The sequence below is a fragment of the Macaca fascicularis genome, chromosome 2 (genome assembly GCF_037993035.2).
Source record: "Macaca fascicularis isolate 582-1 chromosome 2, T2T-MFA8v1.1".
NCBI lineage: Eukaryota > Metazoa > Chordata > Mammalia > Primates > Cercopithecidae > Macaca > Macaca fascicularis.
Window position 1 is genome coordinate 100,009,783 of NC_088376.1, and position 21,143 is coordinate 100,030,925.

Genomic DNA, 21,143 nt, shown 5'->3' on the forward strand with positions numbered 1-21,143 from the left:
TAACTTTCAGAGGCGGAGAATCCAAGGGGTAAAAATACCACATTTGCTCAGTATTATACCACAGTGTGGTGGCACAAGGTGGCACTGTACCTGGATTAGTTTTATTTCTGTTTCCTAGTGCTGGGGGTAACTCTGGACCACATTTTGCTGGTGGGCCTATAGTTTCTCTTCAGGTTTTTTAAAAATCTCAGTCACTAAAAAAAAGAAAATTCTGTGGTTCCAACATAGCTCTAAAATCTACTTATGTGCCACAGGCAAAATATGACCCCACGAAACAGACCTCCATTGTTACAGTACCTATTATAATTAAATACTCATTCTTGTGTAATCCATTTTAATAACAACTGTAGCCACCAGTATATATATGTGTGAGGCAAAATGCTGGGTGTTTTATTGCCATTATAACTGATAACAAAAACCTTTCATGGTAGGTGTTATTACCCCAATTTACAACCAAGAAAGTGACAGAGACAGAGCTGATAATTGAAACCAGGTTTGTCTGGTTCCAAAGCCTAGGACTTCATAGTAGTCATTCATATCGTGGCACAGTATTTGATAAAGCTTCAGTTGCAAAGTACTTATTCTTATTGTTCTTAATAAAAGTCCATTATATGCTTGACCAGGCATTTAAATGTTTGAAAGTAGTATAATACAATACTGATTGGTTTGTCTTTTACATAAAGGTAATATTGGTTTATTTTTCCCCTTTAGCCACCGGCTAAGTACCTTCTTCCAGAGGTGACGGTGCTTGACTATGGAAAGAAATGTGTGGTCATTGATTTAGATGAAACATTGGTGCACAGTTCGTTTAAGGTAAATCAACATAAAAATCTGTGATCTTTGTGATTTGATAACAATTGTATTGGAAAAGAGAAAACAGAAAGGATGAAAGCTTATGGTGGTTAGTGTGTAACTTCACTCTTCATGTAGAAATCCCAGGAGCTGCTTATTAACCCAGGTGAACATTAACTAAAGTAGTTGAATATTAACATAGTTAGTTTGGAAAGAAACCACTAAGCTACCAACATCACTGGGACCTCATTCTTACTTAGGAGGTTTGCATCTTCCAACACTCTAACCCCTGCAGAAATACTTTTCAGGTGGCACAAGGCACTCAGTGCCCCCAGGACACTGTTTATATTTGTCAAGATGACCAGAGTGCTATGTATTTTATTGGGACGAGGAAGGGAGGCTCTGTTGGAAACTGTCGAATGACCTGGTATCCGGGAAATTTTCCCGGATCAATTTTTGAAAGATGCCCAACTCTGAAGAAGACTTTCCAGACTTCAGGGCATCTGAACAGATTCAGCCATTTAGTTTGAGCATCTTCATGACAAGAGGTGGCTGGGGTTTTTTGCAAGCTTCACAGCTAAATGAGTACCCACCATCAGGACTTCCCTCCTAAAGGGTGTGGAGGTCAGACACTCTTCCTTCCTGTCACCTTCCCTGATCTCCATCTTCCTGCTGGAAAAACAGCAGAAATGGCCTCCATGCAGGAAGAGCTGTGGTGACACTGTTAAGAAATGAGTTAGTTAACCTTTTTTTTTTTTTTTTTGACGTGAAATAAATTGTTTAAAAGAGGCAAATGATGAAAAGAGGAGATTGGTATTTTGGGGAGAAGAAGCAGGTGTTTAGGATTCTGGTCTTGTTTTCCTTGGGTTATTTCTGGTAATGGGACTGCTCTATCATTATACTGCATTCCTATTTCCCCCACCAGCCTAGGACTCCCCTTCACTGAGAGACATGAAGGTCACCATCCATGGTGGGGCATGTGTCTCACATGAACCACAGTCATTCCTTACAAGTTGTAGGAAGCAGAAGAGCTGTCAAATATGCCTGAACACCTTTCTACCAGAAACATCCTTCTTTGTTCTTCTCACTAAACAGAGACCTTTCTGGTAGGGCAAAGCCAGAAAATTGTCTTTGAGTCCTTTGGAGAGTGGAGAAGAGACCACACTGATCTCTAGCAGTGAGAAATGGCCTTATTCTGGCCACTGGGGCATACAGGGACCACCTTATTCCCTAGCACTTGAGGGCCAGGCCCTTCCAGAGTTGGTCCAGGGGATATGGTGACCTTGTGTCCCAGCTTAACCCTAGATAGCACTGGAAGCCGTTTCTCCCCCATGGGCAAGTTGCTCAGGACTGTTCCAAGTCTCTGTGAAGGAAAGCCCTTCAGAGCAGGGGTCGGTTGCCATCACAGCATAGAGAACTCCCTCCGAAGCAGCTACGGGAGTGCGGGCAACACTGGCCAGATCACCCAATGTTACTGAGGGTTCCTTGCTCCAAAGGCAGGGCCTTGGTAGCCCCCAGTGTCTCTAGCACCTGCTCAGAGGTCATTGATGCCACAAGCTAATGTGAATGGCATTTCCTCGTTTCTTCCCTCCCCTGGCCTGCCTGCATTTGCAACCAGAATATTCTTGATGGTTTTTAGAGTTCTGGGCATTTCAAAGTCTTTTGAGAATCTGAAAGCTATGAACCCTCTTCCCTTCAAAAATGTACGTTTGTACAATGCATAGGTTCATGGATTCCAAGTGAAGAACCCTAGCTGTAGCAGAGTCTCCTTTACACCAGCAGGAGAGAGGAGATTAAGGATGGTGCTTGCTGGAAGCTGGGGAATGGTTTTTCTCTTTTAATATACTCCGTGGAATGTGATTCCATAATCTAATGCCTTGGGAGAGCTTCTTCCTTCAGTCTTTCCTTTTGTTTTTTAGCATGATTCTGATTTTAGTTGTGCAATTATATGATACCGAACTCATCCTTGGCCTTCCAACTCTGGGAGTAAATAAACAGTGATCGTAAGCTAAGTGCTTAGTAACGGTGCTATGACATAGCATTGTCCATGGTTTTTTGTTTTTCTTGTTTTTATTTTTTAGTTTATATATCAATGAAGAGGGTTTGTGTGTACCGTGATGGGCTTAAAAGCAGACCTCAGTTCAGAGTCTGACCAGAGACGCTGTACTCCCACCCCTGCCCAGTGGCTACCACACACACCTTCTCCTTCCTTCTGTCTCTCTTCTCTTGTCCAGGGGTTTGCATGCTGATGATTCAGTTGGGCCTGTTCATTTAAGTAGTTTTGTACCTAATTTGTGGAATTTCATTGAGAACTGTGTGTAAGTTCATCATTGAGAACATAGTGACTGCTGAAGAATCATATTTGAATTTTAAATGTCATTAATATTGTCAAAGAGTTATTTAAAATATCCAGAAGTTTGTGGGTGTGCCGGATGTTGTGTTCCTTGGAGCAGAGCAGGCATAGAGTGGGCTAGCTCTGTACCTCCACCCAAGGCAGGAGCTGGTGCCAGGCTACCTGGGAGGGCCTGAAATCACTGATTCTCAGGACTGATTGGGGCCATGGGCCTGCATCAGACCCATCACAATAGCTAAGGAAGAGAGGAGAAACTGAGGTCCAGGGAGAGGAAGAGCCTGCCCAAGGGCATGGCCTGTGGCCTCTGACTTTACCCCCACATGGTCTTGGCACTGTTTTGAGCAGCCCATCACAGGGCAGCCCCCAGTCATGGGTCCAAGTACAAATAGTTTTCCCTCAAGCAACACTGTCCTCTGAGCCCATCACATGCTCAGCTCCTCCCCCTGGTGGCTAGCAGTGATTCCCCATCACCCCAGCAGGACTCTGGGCAAGAAGTGGATTTTTCAGGAGCCCCATCCTCTAGCCAGGCAGTGCCACACTTTTTGGTTGAGGCCAGGCAGGTGATATTGGACCAAGATGCTGAAAATGTAATGACATTCACAGTGGAAAATAATGTGCTTTCCTGCTTGTGCTTATTTTAAGGAACCAAGGCATGCTTCAGCATCCTCCTCCTGAACTGTTTTTTCTAATAACCAAAACATTGGTCCAGGCAAGCTTTTTTCTTGCTAAAATTTCCAGGCTTTTTTGTTCCTTCAGACATATTAATTATAGTCTCTTTTTTCTCTAGCCTATTAGTAATGCTGATTTTATTGTTCCGGTTGAAATCGATGGAACTATACATCAGGTAAGAAATTGAAGCTAAATTTGAGTTACAATTAAGATTTTTTAGTAATTACATTTCCTATGAACTTTATTTCTAAATTCTCATTTCAGTAATAATTCCTTATTACTGAATCAAAAGGAAGAATACTGTAATAAATACAATATTCTTCTTTTTTTCACTCCAATGAATTTATTTTATACTGAGATTATAAGAAAAACTGTAGTCGTAAATATTAGATGTGGTTACAAGTTCAAATAGTTCTTTGATTTGAAGCAGACTTTCAGAAGTTTCCATATCCCCCACTGGCCTAGCTTGATGGTCTAATTAACTTCCTTGTGTAATTGCTTTCGGCTACTCTCCTAGCAGGCAACAGGAAAATGCCACAAGTCACCCACTTATGGTGGATTCTCGGGAAAAAAGTGTCCATTTTCAATGCCAGCTGCTCCAGACTGATCTTGTCATTCCCGCATCGTTTTCTCCAGAGAATCTTTAGCAAATACCCAACCCAAAAGAAAAAGGGGGAAGGGTGTTAAGTTTTCAGATCCGCAGGCTGCTATGAATAAAGATGTCGTAGTCAGTTGGCATGCATTTTCGTTGCTTCTGGTTTTTTTTCCTTATCTGCATAAAGCTTTTCTGGAAATAGCTTCATTTATGAACAAATTGGAAACGTTGTAGGAAAACTAGCCTTAGAGGTTGAAGCCGGGGAGCTTTTGTCAGGTTTTCCACAGGGATGATCTAACCATATTCCTTGTCAAGTCCAAGGTCTTAAAGGGAGTGTATCTGGCCTGATATCCCAGGAAAGAGACTTTCCTGGTACTTGAGCCACAACGGGATATCTTTTCTTAGCAATGTCAGTAGTCTTTGGTTCTTGAGTGCAAGGTGTCAGAACTCGTGAAAGCTTGGGAATCAGCTGGTCCAGCTACCTCATTGTCTAGATGGAGAAACTGAGGCTTTGCCAGGGAAGGGGTTGGTTCAAGGTCATACAATGGGAAGAATTAAAATGAAAATTCCAGTCTCCTGCCTCCTGGCCCAGGGCTCTTTTCCTGATACTCAAGTCCCTTCCCTCCCTTGTCCTTGCTTTCTTGCTTATTCTCCAGGATGTCCTGCCAGGAAACAGTCCCCGGGAGAGGCAGCTTTTTCCTTAGTGTTTCCACACTTCATGCTTTTAAAAGCCATCACAGAGCCAAAACGGCAGGCACTTGGGCATTTAACATTTGCAAAAGCATCAACTGAATTAACTCAGCATCTGAGAAGCAGTTAAGGCTTCTGCATTTATCATCTTGGCTTGTGTTACATAGTGCTCATGATGAGACAAAGGAGAGGCTGCCCAATGGCATGTCAAGAATTAGGAGAGAAATTAATCCTTTGTACCACGTGACTGTAAGCATGACCAGCCTGCCCACTGCTGACCCATTCTTGCAGGAGCCACTGTAGCTCCCCCACCCTCCATCTTGGCTGTGCTGTGATATCACAAGGTCCCAGGGCTGGGGTCAGAAATTCTCTCCCGAGGGAATGAAGCCACAGGAGCCAAGAGCAGGAGGACCAAGGCCCTGGCGAAGGCCGTGGCCTCGTTCAAGTAATCCAGGATAGGCTGTGCAGGTCCCAATGGGCCTATTCTTGGTTACTTGCACGGGGACGCGGGCCTGGACGCCGGCATCCGGGCTCAGGACCCACGTCTCTGCCAGAGGCACCAACATCAGAGTTCCCAAATCAGTCTCCTGCCCTTTGCATGTAGCAAAGCTTGCTTTCCAAGCAGGACTCCCAGGGAGACGGAGGACTACAGGCCACACCTGTTTGCTGGCAACGAGGAGTCTTGTGGGCAAAGTGGGAGTCTGGAGCTGTTGCAGCCACAGGCCCTGCCCTCAGCCCTTCCCCAGCCTCCCAGCTCCTCAGAACTGTGCTGGTATCCATGCTATGACATCCTGTTCCTCCAGCCCCTCGCTCCACCCTCAGCCACAAACCCATGTTGACCTCCTTCTTTCAGTCATCCATTAATTTCTCCCTGAGTCCTGGCCCTCCTGAGCTCCTGCTTCTGGCACCTTGAAAATGCCTTGGTTCTGTGTAGAATTCCTCAGCCAGCAGCACGCCCAGCATGTGGTGCAGAGTCCCCATCTATCTCCCCTCTGCTGCTCCTCCTGCCATTCTCACCTGCTCCATCTGCCATTCAAGGCCCTAACGTGCCCACCATGACCTGCCTCTCACTTCATCTTCAGCCACTTCCTCTCCCAACCCCTGCTGCTCCTGCTTCTCTCACTGCCTCTGATGGCTGGGCACAGAGCCTGGCTACTCTCTAACATCTCAAGTATTCTCAGGCCTCAGGTCTCGCGCTCTACTGTTTCCTCTGCCTGGAAGCCCACTTCTTGTCATCCTTATTGGCCTGGTGAACTCCTATTTATCCTTCAAGGTCCAGGCCAGATGTTATCTTCTATGATCCCCTCTCCTTGTGAGGGGAGTTAATTGTCCTTAATTTATCCCTCTACTACAACTTTCATTATGTCATGTTTATTTTTATATGTTTTTGCCTATGTCTGTTCTAGAGTGTGAGCTCTTCAAGGGCAAGGCCTGTGTTTTATTCATCTTTGCAACTACATCAGACTGAGCTCAGAGCTGGGGCTCAGTAAATATGCTGAATTGAATTTTAAAGAGTTTGATTTATTTTAGTGAAGTGGCTAATTTCAAACGGAATTTATTCAAGTTTGAATTAGTTTTTCCCTCCTCCCACTTCCTCTGTCTTCTCTCACCAGCTTTGCCTTTTCTCCCATCTCCCTTGTTTCCCCAGATTCATTCAGGCTCCCTAATCAGGAGCCAATGTATGGTCTGAAGCCTGGCCTCCTCACTTCTACCCCTGGCCTAGCCTGGTCAAAAGGGTACACAGAGCCCAGCCATTCTAGAAAACGCTACTCTTTGTACCCCTCTGCTCAGAGACCCCTCCTGATGGGTTATGTCTGGGGTCCAGAAATAGGATGGTTTCATATCCCCTGAAATGTACCAAGCCCAACCTTTATGGTGTCATAGACATCTTCCCAAGCTGACAAGGAAGCCCCTTCTTGCAGCTTTGCTGGGCCTGTGCTTCAACCCCAGACCTTCCTAGTAAGGGGGGTGTCCATCCAGAACAGAAGGTGGCAACCAGAGCAATCCCAGACCTGCTGGGCAGTAGGCTGGGCCTGGACCTCTAAAAGGACAACACCCAGACCATGGCCTGTGCCCATATAGGTCCTGACCTTCAGCAGGTGCCAAGAAACACACATGAAATGAATCAGTCATTACACACAAACATGGTACAACCCTTCTACTTGCTGGCCCTGAATATCCCCAAGACCCTCACACCATGGTCAGCTTCTCTTTTTCCCTTAGGAGGGGCGTCTGCAGTGAACTCAGACCTGGAGCCCTGTCCGAGGAGTGCCACGTCTGACTCCATAGCCCCTCATACAGTCTGGGCCTCTGCCTGCTGTGCATAGACCTGGAGGAGGGAGGCAGGAACCTTAGTAGCAGTTCTTCCTACAGTGGGCATTTGGGCCCCGGGCCATCCCCAGCAACTGCCACACCTGACCAGTCTGCTGTCTCCTGCCATTGCAGGTGTATGTGCTGAAGCGGCCACATGTGGATGAGTTCCTCCAGAGGATGGGGCAGCTTTTTGAATGTGTGCTCTTTACTGCCAGCTTGGCCAAGGTGAGTCCTGCTTCCCAGCCCCACACTCGCAGCCTGGTACTCCCAGCCCCTCCACCCCTACCCCCAATCTGTCAAGCAGCCCTTTGTTTTGGTGGGGGAGGCTATTTCTATGGTGACAGGTTCCCACCCCAGATGGGATGGATGCAGGCCATGTGCATGGTGCCAGCCTGAAAGCCTTCTGGGTTACCATGGTGACAGGGAGCACTTAGAACAAATGCTCCATGATGTTGCTGTATGCAGCCACCTGAAGCTGGATGTCCACAGTCCAGAGAATCACAAACAGGTCCAGTGTAACAGACAAAGGATGGTGTACCCCTCAACCATTGACTGTCCACCAAATGCTAGAGGCCCCTGTGTCCTTGGGTTTTGCTTCCACAGATTTGAGGAAGAAGCAAGTGAGAGATAAGTGTTGGGCACTCACCCACATGCATGGGCTGAATGAGAGTTCCGACTGCCCTAATGAGCTGTATGATCTGAGGCAAGTTACTTCACTTCTCATGTCGGTTTCTTCTATAAATTGGGGATAATTCCATTCACCTTGTGGCTAGATCACATGAAATAACAGATGTAAAGGACTTAGCACAGTGTCTGACTCACATACAGCAAGTATTCATTGAGCACTTGCTGTGTTCTACATAATGTGGTGGGCATTGTCACGTGGTAAACACTCCTGATGTTCATTATTTTGTGTTACAATTATTTATTGATGATAATAGGCCGGGCATGATTGCTCACGCCTGTAATCCCAACACTTTGGGAGGCCAAGGAGGGTGTGTCACTTGAAGTCAGGAGTTCAAGACCAGCCTGACCAACATGGTGAAACCCCATCTCTACTCAAAATACAAAAATTAGCTGGGCATGGTGGTGGGCACCTGTAATCCCAGCTACTCGGGAGGCTGAGGCACGAGAATTGCTTGAACCCAGAAGGCAGAGGTTGCAGTGAGCTGAGATCGCACCACTGCACTCCACCCTGAGCAACAGTGACTCCATCTCAAAAATATGTATACATATATTTGTTGATGGTAACAAAATCATTCAGACATGTCTTGATCCTAAAGCTTGATATGAATCTGACCTAAAATCTACACTGGCTCTGACCAAAAAGAATGATTTCTTTGTCCTCTCCACTGTTTAAGGAAACTAGCAGATTCCCAAGCCTCCCAGTATGGTTTAGTGTTCCCCTTCACAGGTGTGGCAGGGTGCCCATGCTGTGTGGGCAGGCAGGATAGGCCTTGCTCCTCCCAGAAGATCCTTGCCTTGACCACTTCGAAACTCTGACTTTGATGGGGCTGACACCATCCATTTGTTGGTAGCACCACAGTTGTCTCCATGGGCATCTCAGGGACCCTGAGTGGTCCCAAAGATGAGTTTTCTGGGGCTCAGATTAGCCATTTGCCTGTCTCCAGGACATCACACAGTAGCTTTCTCTGCCATGTCCTGCTTCTGGATGGTGCCCTGGTGCCCACACTCCCTTCTCTTCCTCTGTGTGTTCCACTGCTTTGCTGACCTGGCCATTGCTGGTTGGGTCCCTCTTTGTGATGATGGAGGGGAGCGAGAGCCCCACTTGCACAAATGCTGCCAGACTCATCACCAGGCCTTAGAGCATAAGCCAGTGGAGTGGGATTCAAAATCCTGGCCCCTATTTTTGCATGTCAAAAAGAGAACAAGGCCGCAGGGAAAATAGAATCTTCCCCAGTGGGTCATCTTTCAGATGAGTGGTACCAAGCCTAATTGTTATCTGTAGCGTCAGTGGCTCTTCCAACAGTGCTCTGAGATGCTGAAGAGCCTGAAGTAATAACCAAAGAAATAAACAAGAAGATTGCACCGGTAGCAGTGAAGTGAGAGCTGGTTTTTGTTTGGGAAAATTGAAAACACTCTTCCTTGGCATTGTCCCCAGCATTTGCTTAAACATCCTTGTTCGGTTTCTCTTCCTGGATGGCTCCCACCTGCCCCTCCATCTGTCTCTTCAACCCTTCTCTCGCTGCTACTCCAGCCTAGCTGAGCCGAATCAGCTTCCAAGTGCAGCCTTCCACCCTCTTTCCTCCCTGATGCACATGTCCTGCTGATGGGTAGTCATGTCCCTGTCCTTGGCTCTGGGCTCGGCTCCCAGCCAGCAGTAGTGGTGCAGTGGACCTCCTTGCCTGCTGCCCAGGAGCCTGCAGGAACCTCAAGCTGACTGTCATAGCCTTTCAGTATCTGCTTCTTTGTCATTTCTTCCTTCATTCACCCAGCAAATACTTACTTAGTACCTATTATGTATCAGGCACAGTACTAAATCCTGGGGATATAGCAAAGAAAAAAAGAGACAAAGTCCCTGCCCTTGTGAAGCTTACATTCTTCACATTCATCCTCCAGGCCTCAGACTCAGACACTTTTTTGAAAGATAGGTGCCACCACAAGTGTTCATGATTATGAGGAAATGGATCATCTTTTTCCATTTAGAGCAAGCTTGTCCAACCTGTGACCCACAGGCTGTGTACAGCCCAGAACAGCTTTAGATGTGGCCCAACACAAATTCATAAACTTTCTTAAAACATGAGATTTTTTGAAAGCTCGTCACCTATTGTTAGTGGTGGTGTTTTATGTGTGACCCAAGACAATTCTTCCAATATGGCCCAGGGAAGCTGAAAGATGGGATACCCCTGATCTGGACTCAGTTGCCCACAACCCACCCACGTGGCCCCTGGCTAGCCTCACCAGCAGGTAGCTGTAGTGCCCTGAGCTCTCACCTCCAGTGCCCTGAGCTTTCACCTCCCTTGGCCAGTAGGAAACACAGCTGCTCCTGGACTCTGCCTTCTACAGGATGTCCTTGGAGAGGAGAGGATGTTCCCGTGGAATCACAGCTGCTGCCTGCAGCTCTGCAGCCCACGTCCCACAGCTGTGCCGGCACTTGCTCTGCACTCCACTGCTGGCCTTCCCAGCGCCACCAGCCACAGGTGTTCTCTGCCTCCCTGGCAGAGTCACTGGGTCCCGCTGATGCCTGGTTGTACCCCTTACTTGGTCTTTGTGCAGGGGCCTGGCCTCGGGTCAGGCTTGGAAACTGCTCCTCTTTCTTCCAGGCCCAGCCACTCAGTATGGTCCACTCTTTTACATATCTTCAGTTATGAGGATTTTCTCTCAGAAACCCCTTTATTTCTTTATCCAAGCCTGCTTTGGGGGAAATTCCCTAGGTCATGAGAGGGGGTCAGGCAGGATGATCCCCAACTGTAAGCTGGGCTCAAATTCCCATCCAGCTCCTGGGCTTCAAGGAAGTGGATGGGCATCCATGGGAGTGGATGGCTGGGCACCATCCTGTCACTCAGCAGCTGGTCTGGCCCAAGTGCCCACGGGACCTCTAGGGGGCAGTGTCATGCCATTCAAGACACATTGGAGCCAGCTCATTCATTCAGTGGTGAAATTCGTGTTTCCTGAGCCCCTGTTGTGGTAGGTACTCTTGGAGATGCCAGGGATGTGGTGGTGGGATGTTTCAGGCCTGGGCCCTGACAAGTAGTGAGGAAATCAAGCAATCCCATGTGGTGCTCTACTCTGTGAGGGAAACAACCCAGAAAGGAAGATAGAGGTGGCTCTAGATGGATGGGAGAGGAAGTCAAGACTGAAAAACCAGAAGACAAATGTTCTGCAAAGAGCTGGGAGAGAACGCATGCAGAGAGAACACTGGTACAAAGGTCCTGACCATGCTTAAAGCCAGTGTGGCTCCAGGAGCTCCAGATGGAGATCATTCAGCTGTGGCCATGTGGGACGCGGCAGTGAGGGACGTGGGCTTTACTCCAAGTGCAGTGTGTACAGTGGAGTTTTCAGCACAGGAGTGACACGATCACACATATGTTTTCCAGTGACCACTCTGACAGCTTCTAGGTGAATGGGCTAGAAAGGAGGCCCCTTGGGAAAGACAGGTTTTTCACGAGGCTCACACAGCCATCCCAGGCCAGAGATTCGAGGCCCGGGCTAAGAGTGGTGGCAATATAAATAGAGAGATGCAAATGGAGTCAGGCTATTTTTGGAGATGAAACTGACAATTTCTGATGGGTTGGATGTGAGAGAGAAATGGAAGAATCCGGTGCCATCTTATGTATACAGAGAGGAAAATAACCAGGATCCTAAAACACATCTAATTATTAAATCCCTTTTTAAAAAACATAATCTGGATCTTGCTGCTGTAGGTCAGGGTTTGGGGACTCTTTTAGGCACGCAGCCTTCATTGTGACACCTCTTTTCCAGTATGCAGACCCTGTGGCTGACCTCCTAGACCGCTGGGGTGTGTTCCGGGCCCGGCTCTTCAGAGAATCATGTGTTTTTCATCGTGGGAACTATGTGAAGGACCTAAGTCGCCTTGGGCGGGAGCTGAGCAAAGTGATCATTGTCGACAATTCCCCTGCCTCATACATCTTCCATCCTGAGAATGCAGTAAGTGGCCCCAAAGAAAGAAAATGTCATGCTCCATCTGAGCCCTCTGTCTTGCCAGGCAAGCACCACTTTTAAGCACCTACAAAAGAAGGTCTCTGGGTCTTTTCCTAATGAAATCCCAGCTCTGCCATTTAGCAGTTGCACATCATTGAGCAAGTTATGTAACCTCATTGAGCCTCGGTTGCCTCATCTGTCAAACGGGAATTATAGGAATGCTGATCTCATAGGATTATTGGAGGTTGCAGTGTGGCAATATACAAAAAGCACTTAGAACAGTGCTTGAGACTGATAAATGCTATAAGCCTGTATCGTCTTATCAATATTTTTAGTATTGTTATTGACAAGGGTTCTGTTGGCATTAACCTCCTGGAGCCAGCTACTGCCTAGGACTTCATGACCCCTGTAGACTAAGGAGGCCTGATTGATCTCTTTAACAGAAGTATTTCTTAAGAATGAATAGGCCAGGCGTGGTGGCTCATGCCTGTAATCCCAGCCCTTTGGGAGGCCGAGGTGGACGGATCACAAGGTCAGGCGATCAAGACCATCCTGGCCAACATGGTAAAACCCCGTCTCTACTAAAATATAAAAAATTAGCTGGGCGTGGTGGCATGCACCTGTAGTCCCAGCTACTCGGGAGGCTGAGGCAGGGCAATCACTTGAACCCAGGAGGCAGAGGTTGCAGTGAGCTGAGATCCCACCACTGCACTCCAGCCTGGTGACAGAGGGAGACTCCGTCTCAAAAAAAAAAAAAAAAATGAATAAAACACTTCAATAAGGTCTTCAAATGAGACTACCAAGCTTTGCTACCTCATCATGATGTCTAAAAAGCACCCATTGGGAACATTTCCTACATAAAGCTCCCTGGACCGTGGCAGCTCTCGGTGCCTACTCACCGGGTGCCGCACAACTCTCAGGGCAAGAGGGACTGCCTTCCTGCCTGCTGCCCGACACTTCCAGGGGAAGAGAGGCCAACCAGGGCCTCTGGTGACTGCTGACCCCTCAGTCACTGCCACATCAGGCCCCTAGACCAGGCATGTTTCCCTGGAGAGGATGCTTCCTCTCAAGCACAGGCTTCTCAGATTCTACAAAAGCCTGCAAAAGTCCTTTCCTTGAATCCAGAACTCTGCAGTCCTGCTTGTAACCAAAAACAATTCAAACGCGATTCATTTGGCTAGTGTGGAATCATTATTTGAATAAATACCCCAAATGTATTTATATGTAAATATGTTCATTTTACTGAGTAAATCAAATTCAACATAATATATTTGGTAACGTGTCTCTAATGGATAAGGATTCCTTTTTAATATAATCACAAGTCATGGTCAGATCTGACAAAGTAACAGTTTCTTACATTGTCTAATATCCAGACTGTGTTCATATTGTCCCTGTCATCTCGAAGTGTCATGCATTTGGAGTATTTCAATGGGGATCCAAAAAGATCCATGCATTGCTTTGGTTACCATGTCTCTTCATTCTTTTGTAAACTTAACGTCTCCCCTTCCTCCCCTTTTCTCTTTTATGCCATTTATTTGTTGAAGAAGCCCTGGTGTTTTGTCTTGTAGAAATCTCCTACATTCTGGATTTGTCCAGCTGCTGCCTTGTGATGATGTTTAGTATGTTTTTATAGCCACCTTATATCCTCTAAACAAGTAATTAGAGCTCTACTGCTTGATTAGATTTTTTTTTCTTTTTTTTTTTGCAAGAATATATCATAGAGGCCAGATGCAATGGCTCACACCTATAATCCCAGCACTTTGGGAGGCCAAGGCAGGTGATCGCTTGAGCCCAGGAGTTTGAGACCAGCCTGAGCAACATGGCAAAACCCTATCTCTTAAAAAAAGAAAAATTAGCCAGATGGGGTGGCACACACCTGTGGTTCCATTGTGGTTCCAGCTACTTGGGAGGCTGAGGTGGGAAGATCTCTTGAGCCCAGGAGGTCGAGGCTGCAGTGAGCCATGTTCATGCCACTGCACTTCAGCCTGAGTGACAGAGCAAGACCCTATCTCAAAAAAAAGAAGAAAAAAGAATACATCATAGGTATTATATGCTTATGAAGATATATCAGGAGGCATAAAATGTCAGGTTACCCCACTTTTAAAGATTTAAAATTGATTATTGGGTTCAGGTGGTGTTAGCCTGATCCATCTATTATAAAATTCCCCATGAACCTCTCACCTCATAATTTTAGCAGTTGTTGGTGATCATTGTCTACACCCACTATTTCATGAGGAATTGCAAAATGGCAATTTCTATTTTCAGACTAATGAGTTGGTGTCCTAGCGGCCTCCAAAAGTAGCCAATAATTTTTTTTTAGTATCATTATGAACTCATGGATTTGTTGTAGTTTCAGCCTATTTGTTATTCTTTTGCATGCTCAAATTTTCACCTTTGGCTATGGAGATCCCTTAAAATAACAAGTCTTTGATATAGGTTGAATATTCTTTATCTAAAATGCTTGGTACCAGAAGTGTTTTGGATTTTGGATTTTTTAGGATTTTGGAATATTTGCATATACATAATTGGGTATCTTGGGCATGGAACCAAGTCTAAACATGAAATTCATTTCTGTTTTATGTACAACTTGTACACATAGCCTAAAGGTAATTTTATACAATATTTTTTATAATTCGGGGACACTAAATAAACCATGTATCATGTGCCTGCATTTTCACTACCACCCAGCACATGAGGTCAGGTATAGAATTTTCCACTTGTGGTGCCATGTCAGTGCTCAAAAAATTTTGGATTTTGGGGCATTTTGGAACTCAGATTTTTTCAGATTAGGGATGCTCAACCTGTAGCTTCCTTGCTTTCTTAAACAACAAGATGTTCCAGGCTCTTCATGAACATTTCTTGCCTCAGCCCTGGAACCACCCATTTTTGTATGGTGCCTGGTTCCTATTAGTGGAAGTGGTATTTAGAGACCACGGTTTAGGCGAATTTTCATTGCTAATGGAATATACTTTACTTCTAGCCCATACCTCAGGGCAGAGCTAAAAATGACACATTTTTAGAAAGAAAACTAAATCATAAGTTCATACTGGTTTTTCCATTTCAATGTTAAGTTTTTATGTAACTTCTTCGCTTCTTTGTTTTGTATTTGTATCTCTTTATCTTATGCTGCAACTCTTGATTTCTAAAGATATTAACATAATTATATATTTGATTTATTCTGTAGTATATGTTGAATAATTTCAGTAGCAGTACTAAATTATGACTAATAATAAGACAACTGTATGCAGCTTAGGAATTTTTAGAGAGATGTACAGTTATAACACCATGTTTTAAAATCACTTGGATATCAGGCTTGGTGGCTTACCTGGCTGCCTGTAATCCCAGCACTTTGGGAGGCTGAGGAGGGAGGATTGCTTGAGCTCAGAAGTTTGAAACCACCCTGGGCAACAAAGCAAGATCCCATCACTACTAAAAAAAAAAGAAAGGCTGGGGGTGGTGGCTCACGCCTGTAATCCCAGCACTTTGGGAGGCCAAGGGGGTGGATCACCTGAGGTCAGGAGTTCAAGACCAGCCTGACCAACATGGCGAAACCCTGTCTCTACTAAAATACAAAAACTAGCTGGGCATGGCAGCAGGCACATGTAATCCCAGCTACTCAGGAGGCTGAGGCAGGAGAACCCAGGAGGTGGAGGTTGCAGTGAGCCGAGATCACGCCATTGCACTCCAGCCTGGGCAACAAGAGCAAAACTCCGTCTCAAAAAAAAAAAAAATTAGCCAAGCATGGTGTCACATGCCTATAGTCCCAGCTACTTGGGAGGCTGAATGGAAGGATCACTTGAGCCCAGGAGGTCAAGGCTGCAGAGCTATGATTGTACCACTGCACTCCAGCATGGGAGACAGAGTGTGACCCTGTCTCACACACGCACACAAATCACTTGAAGTAATTGTGTGGTTGTGTCACCAATTTTATATACACTTAGATTGACTTTTATTGCTTTTTTTCTTAATGGTTTAATTGTATTTTAATTTATAACACATATACATGGTTCCAACATCAAACCTATAAATAAAGATGGAGAAGTCTGTTCATTTCTGCCTCTCCTCCACTCTCTCCCCATCCCCTAGGCGTAGTCATTTCTTTATTAACTCTTACTTTATTTTTCAAAATTATGTAATAAATGTCTGTGTTTCTAAGCTATCTTTAGATTTGAAAAAGGGCTAAAATGTTACTTTTAAACATGTTTGGTTTATTCAAATTTATTTATAAATCTCTTCTTTGTACCCCTGGCTACCACCCCTCGCCACTCCTCTGCCTAAAACTAAGGGAAAATCCTGTCTTTGCCCATAGCTTCAGAATGTTCTACAGTTTTAGACATCTGCTTTTAACTAACCACTGTTAAGCAAGGGAGGAAATTTACCACTTCTCTTTGTGGTGTAATATTGCACAGTGACCCTAAGTGAAAGCCTTCCTGTGTCCTGGATGTGAGCTCCCCGCTGTCAGTGGTTAGCATGTAACCTCTGACTCCAAGTGCTCTGAGGTGCAAGGAGCCGACTTGTGCAGTAGAAAGCGCTTTTGGAAGTTGGCAAGTAGCAAGGCTAGTTCTCATACATTCTATGCTATGCTCTGGCCACCTTTTCTGTGGCAGGAAAACAAAACAGGCAAATGCATACAAACTGGCTACATTTAACTTTGCCTCCCTGAGCCATCTCCCAAGCCATTTAGCTTTGGATTGGCCTCAATTTGAACAAGGGAACAAACAAAATGATGATGATAATGATGATGACACCAGTTGTCCTTACCAAAGAAAATGCTCAAAGTCCGGGTACCCACTTAGGTTAGGAGCAGCCCCCAGCGCTAGATGCAGTCCTGCTGCCTCCTCCATGCACTGTCTTCCAGGTGCCTGTGCAGTCCTGGTTCGATGACATGACGGACACGGAGCTGCTGGACCTCATCCCCTTCTTTGAGGGCCTGAGCCGGGAGGACGACGTGTACAGCATGCTGCATAGACTCTGCAATAGGTAGCCCTGGCCTCTGCCTGCCTCCCGCCTGTGCACTCTGGAACCTCTGGCCTCAGGGGACCTGCCTGTCCTCAGCTCCCTGGAAGCTGAAAGTGAGGATACTCCGTGCTCCATGCCACAGGGTGAATGTGGCCATGCCTACCTGTTTTGTTTTTTTAAGAACAGAAACAACTATTTTAAAAGAACTCTTTTAACAAATTTCATAAAGGGACATGCATTTTACTGGATTTGCTTTTCTTAAAACATACCAAAAAGAAAAAAATAGAAAAAAAAAAAAAAAAAAGCTTGATCTCTATCAGACTTCCTTTCAACTGTCCTCCCTTCCAAGCAGACCACCTGTCCCCTTCTATCCCAGCTCGGAGCAGCTGACCCAACTCAGAATCTCTTTCCTACAGGAAGAAGTGCCTTTTGAATGTTATTTTAAGCTGAGAGTTAATTTTTCTACACAACATATTTCCAGACATCGTTGAGTCTTTTATTGTCTTAGATACTATAAGAAGATGAACATGACAATTTTCTAGAACCTGGTAGTGTGTGTGTGTGTGTGTGTGTGTGGCGGGGGGTGCTGAGGGAGGGGAGTGAGTCACAGGAGCCTGTCCCCCAACAGGCTGTGACTTTGCTCTGACAACCTGTGGCATGCTGCAGGGTCAGGCTCCTGATAGGAGGATTTCATGACTATGTCATTGTCTCCACTCATTTTTGACCCAGTTTGGAATGTATCTGCAATTGTGTAGCTCAACACTTTAGGAAACAATAGATTATTTTATATTATTATTTCTGATGGTGACAACTTTGTCTTGAGGTCACATTTTCCCCTTGAAAAGTGACATCCTGTCCATTCTGCTCTTACACTACTGCCATACATTTGTGTTTTTTGTTGTTATTGTTTGGGGTAGAGCAGTTACAAGAAACCCTAAAACTTTTGGATATAAAATAAATGTTTATTGATTTTTAAATCTTTCCTTTCCAAAAGCTGGATACATATGGAGCTGTTTGGGAATTTTCCTTGCTGCTACCGCGCTGCCACCAAATGGAATTGACCAGCGGCTGTTACACTGTTCTTTGCCACTGTGCCTATGCTCAGAATATGCTCACTGCTAAGCTACAAACTCGGACAGGGTCAAAAACAGAGGTGTCCCACCCCATTGCAGCCTCCACCACCTGTAACCCTTTCCTGGCATTGGCCACTGAAGGGTACAAAGGCAAAAGGGCCAAAGCACCACTTAGGTGTGGCATGGATTTTAAACTGCAGTCAGTAACAGATCCTGTTTGATAAATAAGCTGACTGTTCTCTCTTGAGAACCCGTGGCCTCAACCAGCCACCAAGCTGATGTGGCCCAAGTCCATCTCTTGGTCTTCTCCTTTGAAGCACAGCCTATTTCTGAGCCAAGGGTTGGGGAAGCCTGTCTAGATGTGGGACTCAACGCCCCAAACCGGGGAGAGGAAAGCCTCCCTCCCCGCAAGGAGAGCCCAGGCGCTCTGCAACCTTTCCCAGTTTGGTGTTTAAGCAGTGCCATGTTCCTTGTTTGACAACAAGACGGTCTGTAAAGTATTGCTCTTAAAAACAATTAAAAAGGACCCTTTCATGTTGGCACCATTGCCTTAGTCCTCTGCGGGTTGGTCTTCAGCCAGCGTTCTGGCGGGAGTGACTGGCATTAACAAGACTGGAAATCGGGGGTCAAAGTAAAATATCTTTGCTTTGTTTTCATTCACAAAGTAATGAAGCCAGCTGCCAATTACGTCCTCCCAACAGCACTTTGGTCTGTGGACTACTGTGTGAATATTCAGAAAGGAAGTAAGTATTTGGGGATGAACAGGTCTCCCAAACCCAGTAATCCACTCGCCAATTCAAATAGAACAGCCCCTTGCTAGGTATTACCACAGATAATGACAGTTACATGGTAGAACTGCCCATGCCACAAACCTTTATTATTTGGAAAAATAGTCATTAAATGAACCCACTGCCTTAAATGTCTCGAATGTTGCAGTCAAGTGTCTGTCATGTGTTGATATCCACACAGAATTAGGCCCTAATGAGAGCCTTAGACCCTCAACCATGCCCCCTTCGTTGGCATCACAGGGCCTTATTTGGAAGAGGGGGCAAAGAGGATGGAAATCGTAAAATATTTCAGGGGAATCGAACCTAGGAATAGTGCTCCACTTCTGACGATGGAGTGAAGACACTTGGCAGGCTTGAGCCAGACATTTCACCTAGTAGTTCCTGAAACTGTGAGCACCGTTGCACTAAGCCAGTGCAGAGCTGTTAGGGACGGGGCCCAGCTCCTGCCACCACAGACACAGAATGTCTTGGGAGGGCCAGCAGGCCCTCTGAGGGTTCTGGAATCTGTGCACCTTATTTGATCACACTCCAAAATTCCGTTTTTATTTTAACCCTTGAACCTGCTTTATGTATATAATCAAAATATCTATATCTATATCTATATATATTTTTAATCATCTACATGTAAATGAAGCAATAGAATTCTAACATAAGGCCAAGAAATGAGATGAATGTTTGGGGTTTATGTTTTTTAAGGTAAATACGGGTATTGTTTTTAATTATTACCATTTATTAAATTGTGGGCTTTGAAACCTAATGAAACCTGTTAGCCACTTCTCTGTGCCATATACTTCCCATGTTACCAAAATACCCCCAACTCTTTAGTCAAAAGAGAACCCTGACCTCCTGAGTTCCCACGGTCCTTTCTGTACCAGGTTTAAATATAGTCTTCTGGAGAAGTCTTTTTGACATTAAGCTCTGGGACAGGACACCTTGGGTTTGTGGACTCCAGCCCACTATGATGTTATGACTTCTCTGGCCAGGCCTCTGGTGGAAGTGCACGGGCACTCCCAATGTTGTTAATGCTCTGTCTTCCATTTGTTCTGGAATCCTGTGTGTTGGTCTGTTGTTCCATGCATTAGCTGTTTGTAAGTAATGCATTTGCATACTGAAAAAGGAATGCCACCTGCCACAGTGGATGGTGAGGAAGGTCCTTTGACGTGGTGCAATTTTGATGAGATGTCTCTGGGGACACGAGGATGCCCTAATGATGCTGACTTGTCATGGTTGCAGCATTTGAACTTTTGGTGTTTAAAAAAAAAAAAAATTCGTTAAGTCTATAACCTGGCAACATTTTACAACCCTGTATTTTTAAAGATGGCTTTCTAATAAAAAATCCAGAACCACACAGCCCTATGGTCAAACACTCCTACGTTTGTGCCTCTGCTCTTAAAGGTGCTGTGCTGGACAGTTGGCATGCCAGGGTTTGAGAAGAGTGGATGGCTTGACGTACTTGCAGTTAACTGTTCATAATTGACTGGCTGCCTCTGTTCCTACCGTACTGTAAATTTGATCATGTCTGTTCCTGTTCCATTCTCCCAGGAGCTTCTCTGCAGACTGACACACCCTCCCCCACCCCAGGTAGTGGAGATGCTGGTGTCTGGGTAGTCATGGATTTCTGTTGGACATTTGAATGTGATAAACAATCCAGCATTACTTGGGAAATGCTACATGTGGAATGTGCATGTTTCCAGGGGCGAGTATTGTCAATCAAAAGGTTTGCAATGATTTCCTTCCTGCCAAAAATAAACATGTGAAACTGCGCTCTCTTGTGGATGGACTGCTTTTCTACCAGCAGCGCCTCTCCTCCCTCCCTTCCCCACCTCCTGCACAGCCTCATGCCATCACCTTGGGTCTCCTGGTATCCCCACTTCTGGGGAACAGGGTTGGACGGGAGTCGGGCTGCAGCACTCCAGGAGCCACAGACTGATCTTCTAGCTCCTCCATCCCACCCAAATTGCCTGTCACTCCAAGGGTGACTGCTGTTCAGCCTCCTGGCTTCCTCTCTCCAGAGGCGGTATGGCTCACTGTCCTCCCACAAGGATTCCAGCCCTCCCAGCAGACTTGAAAATTCAGCCTGAGAGAACTGGGACCTCCCATTCCATAAGAGCCACAGGCATTATATGTGGTGCCTAAACCCATCCCCATCCCCATGGGCACAGTGACTGAGATGATTGCCAGATGAAGCACGGCAAGGAGTCGGAAGAGGAGTCAGGATGTCCCAGGCAGTTTCTTGCAGTGAGACATTCTGTCGCCAGTGTCCTGAACCCAGTCCCTCTGTACATGCA

The 21,143-nt window shown here is 45.8% G+C and overlaps 1 protein-coding gene across 5 annotated transcripts in view; it reads left to right on the top strand.

Annotated features, from left to right (window-relative positions):
* CTDSPL (CTD small phosphatase like) overlaps positions 1 to 20,618 on the top strand; it is a 119,194-nt gene extending 98,576 nt beyond the window's left edge. For all 5 annotated transcript variants that reach the window (XM_045386477.2, XM_045386475.2, XM_045386476.3 and 2 more), the window contains 5 exons: positions 712 to 813; positions 3,933 to 3,989; positions 7,545 to 7,637; positions 11,856 to 12,041; positions 16,894 to 20,618. In XM_045386477.2, the coding sequence (XP_045242412.1) occupies positions 712 to 813; positions 3,933 to 3,989; positions 7,545 to 7,637; positions 11,856 to 12,041; positions 16,894 to 17,019 (564 nt within the window). In that variant the 3' untranslated portion in view covers positions 17,020 to 20,618. The remainder of the gene's footprint in view (positions 1 to 711; positions 814 to 3,932; positions 3,990 to 7,544; positions 7,638 to 11,855; positions 12,042 to 16,893) is intronic.
* Positions 20,619 to 21,143: the final 525 nt, after the last annotated feature.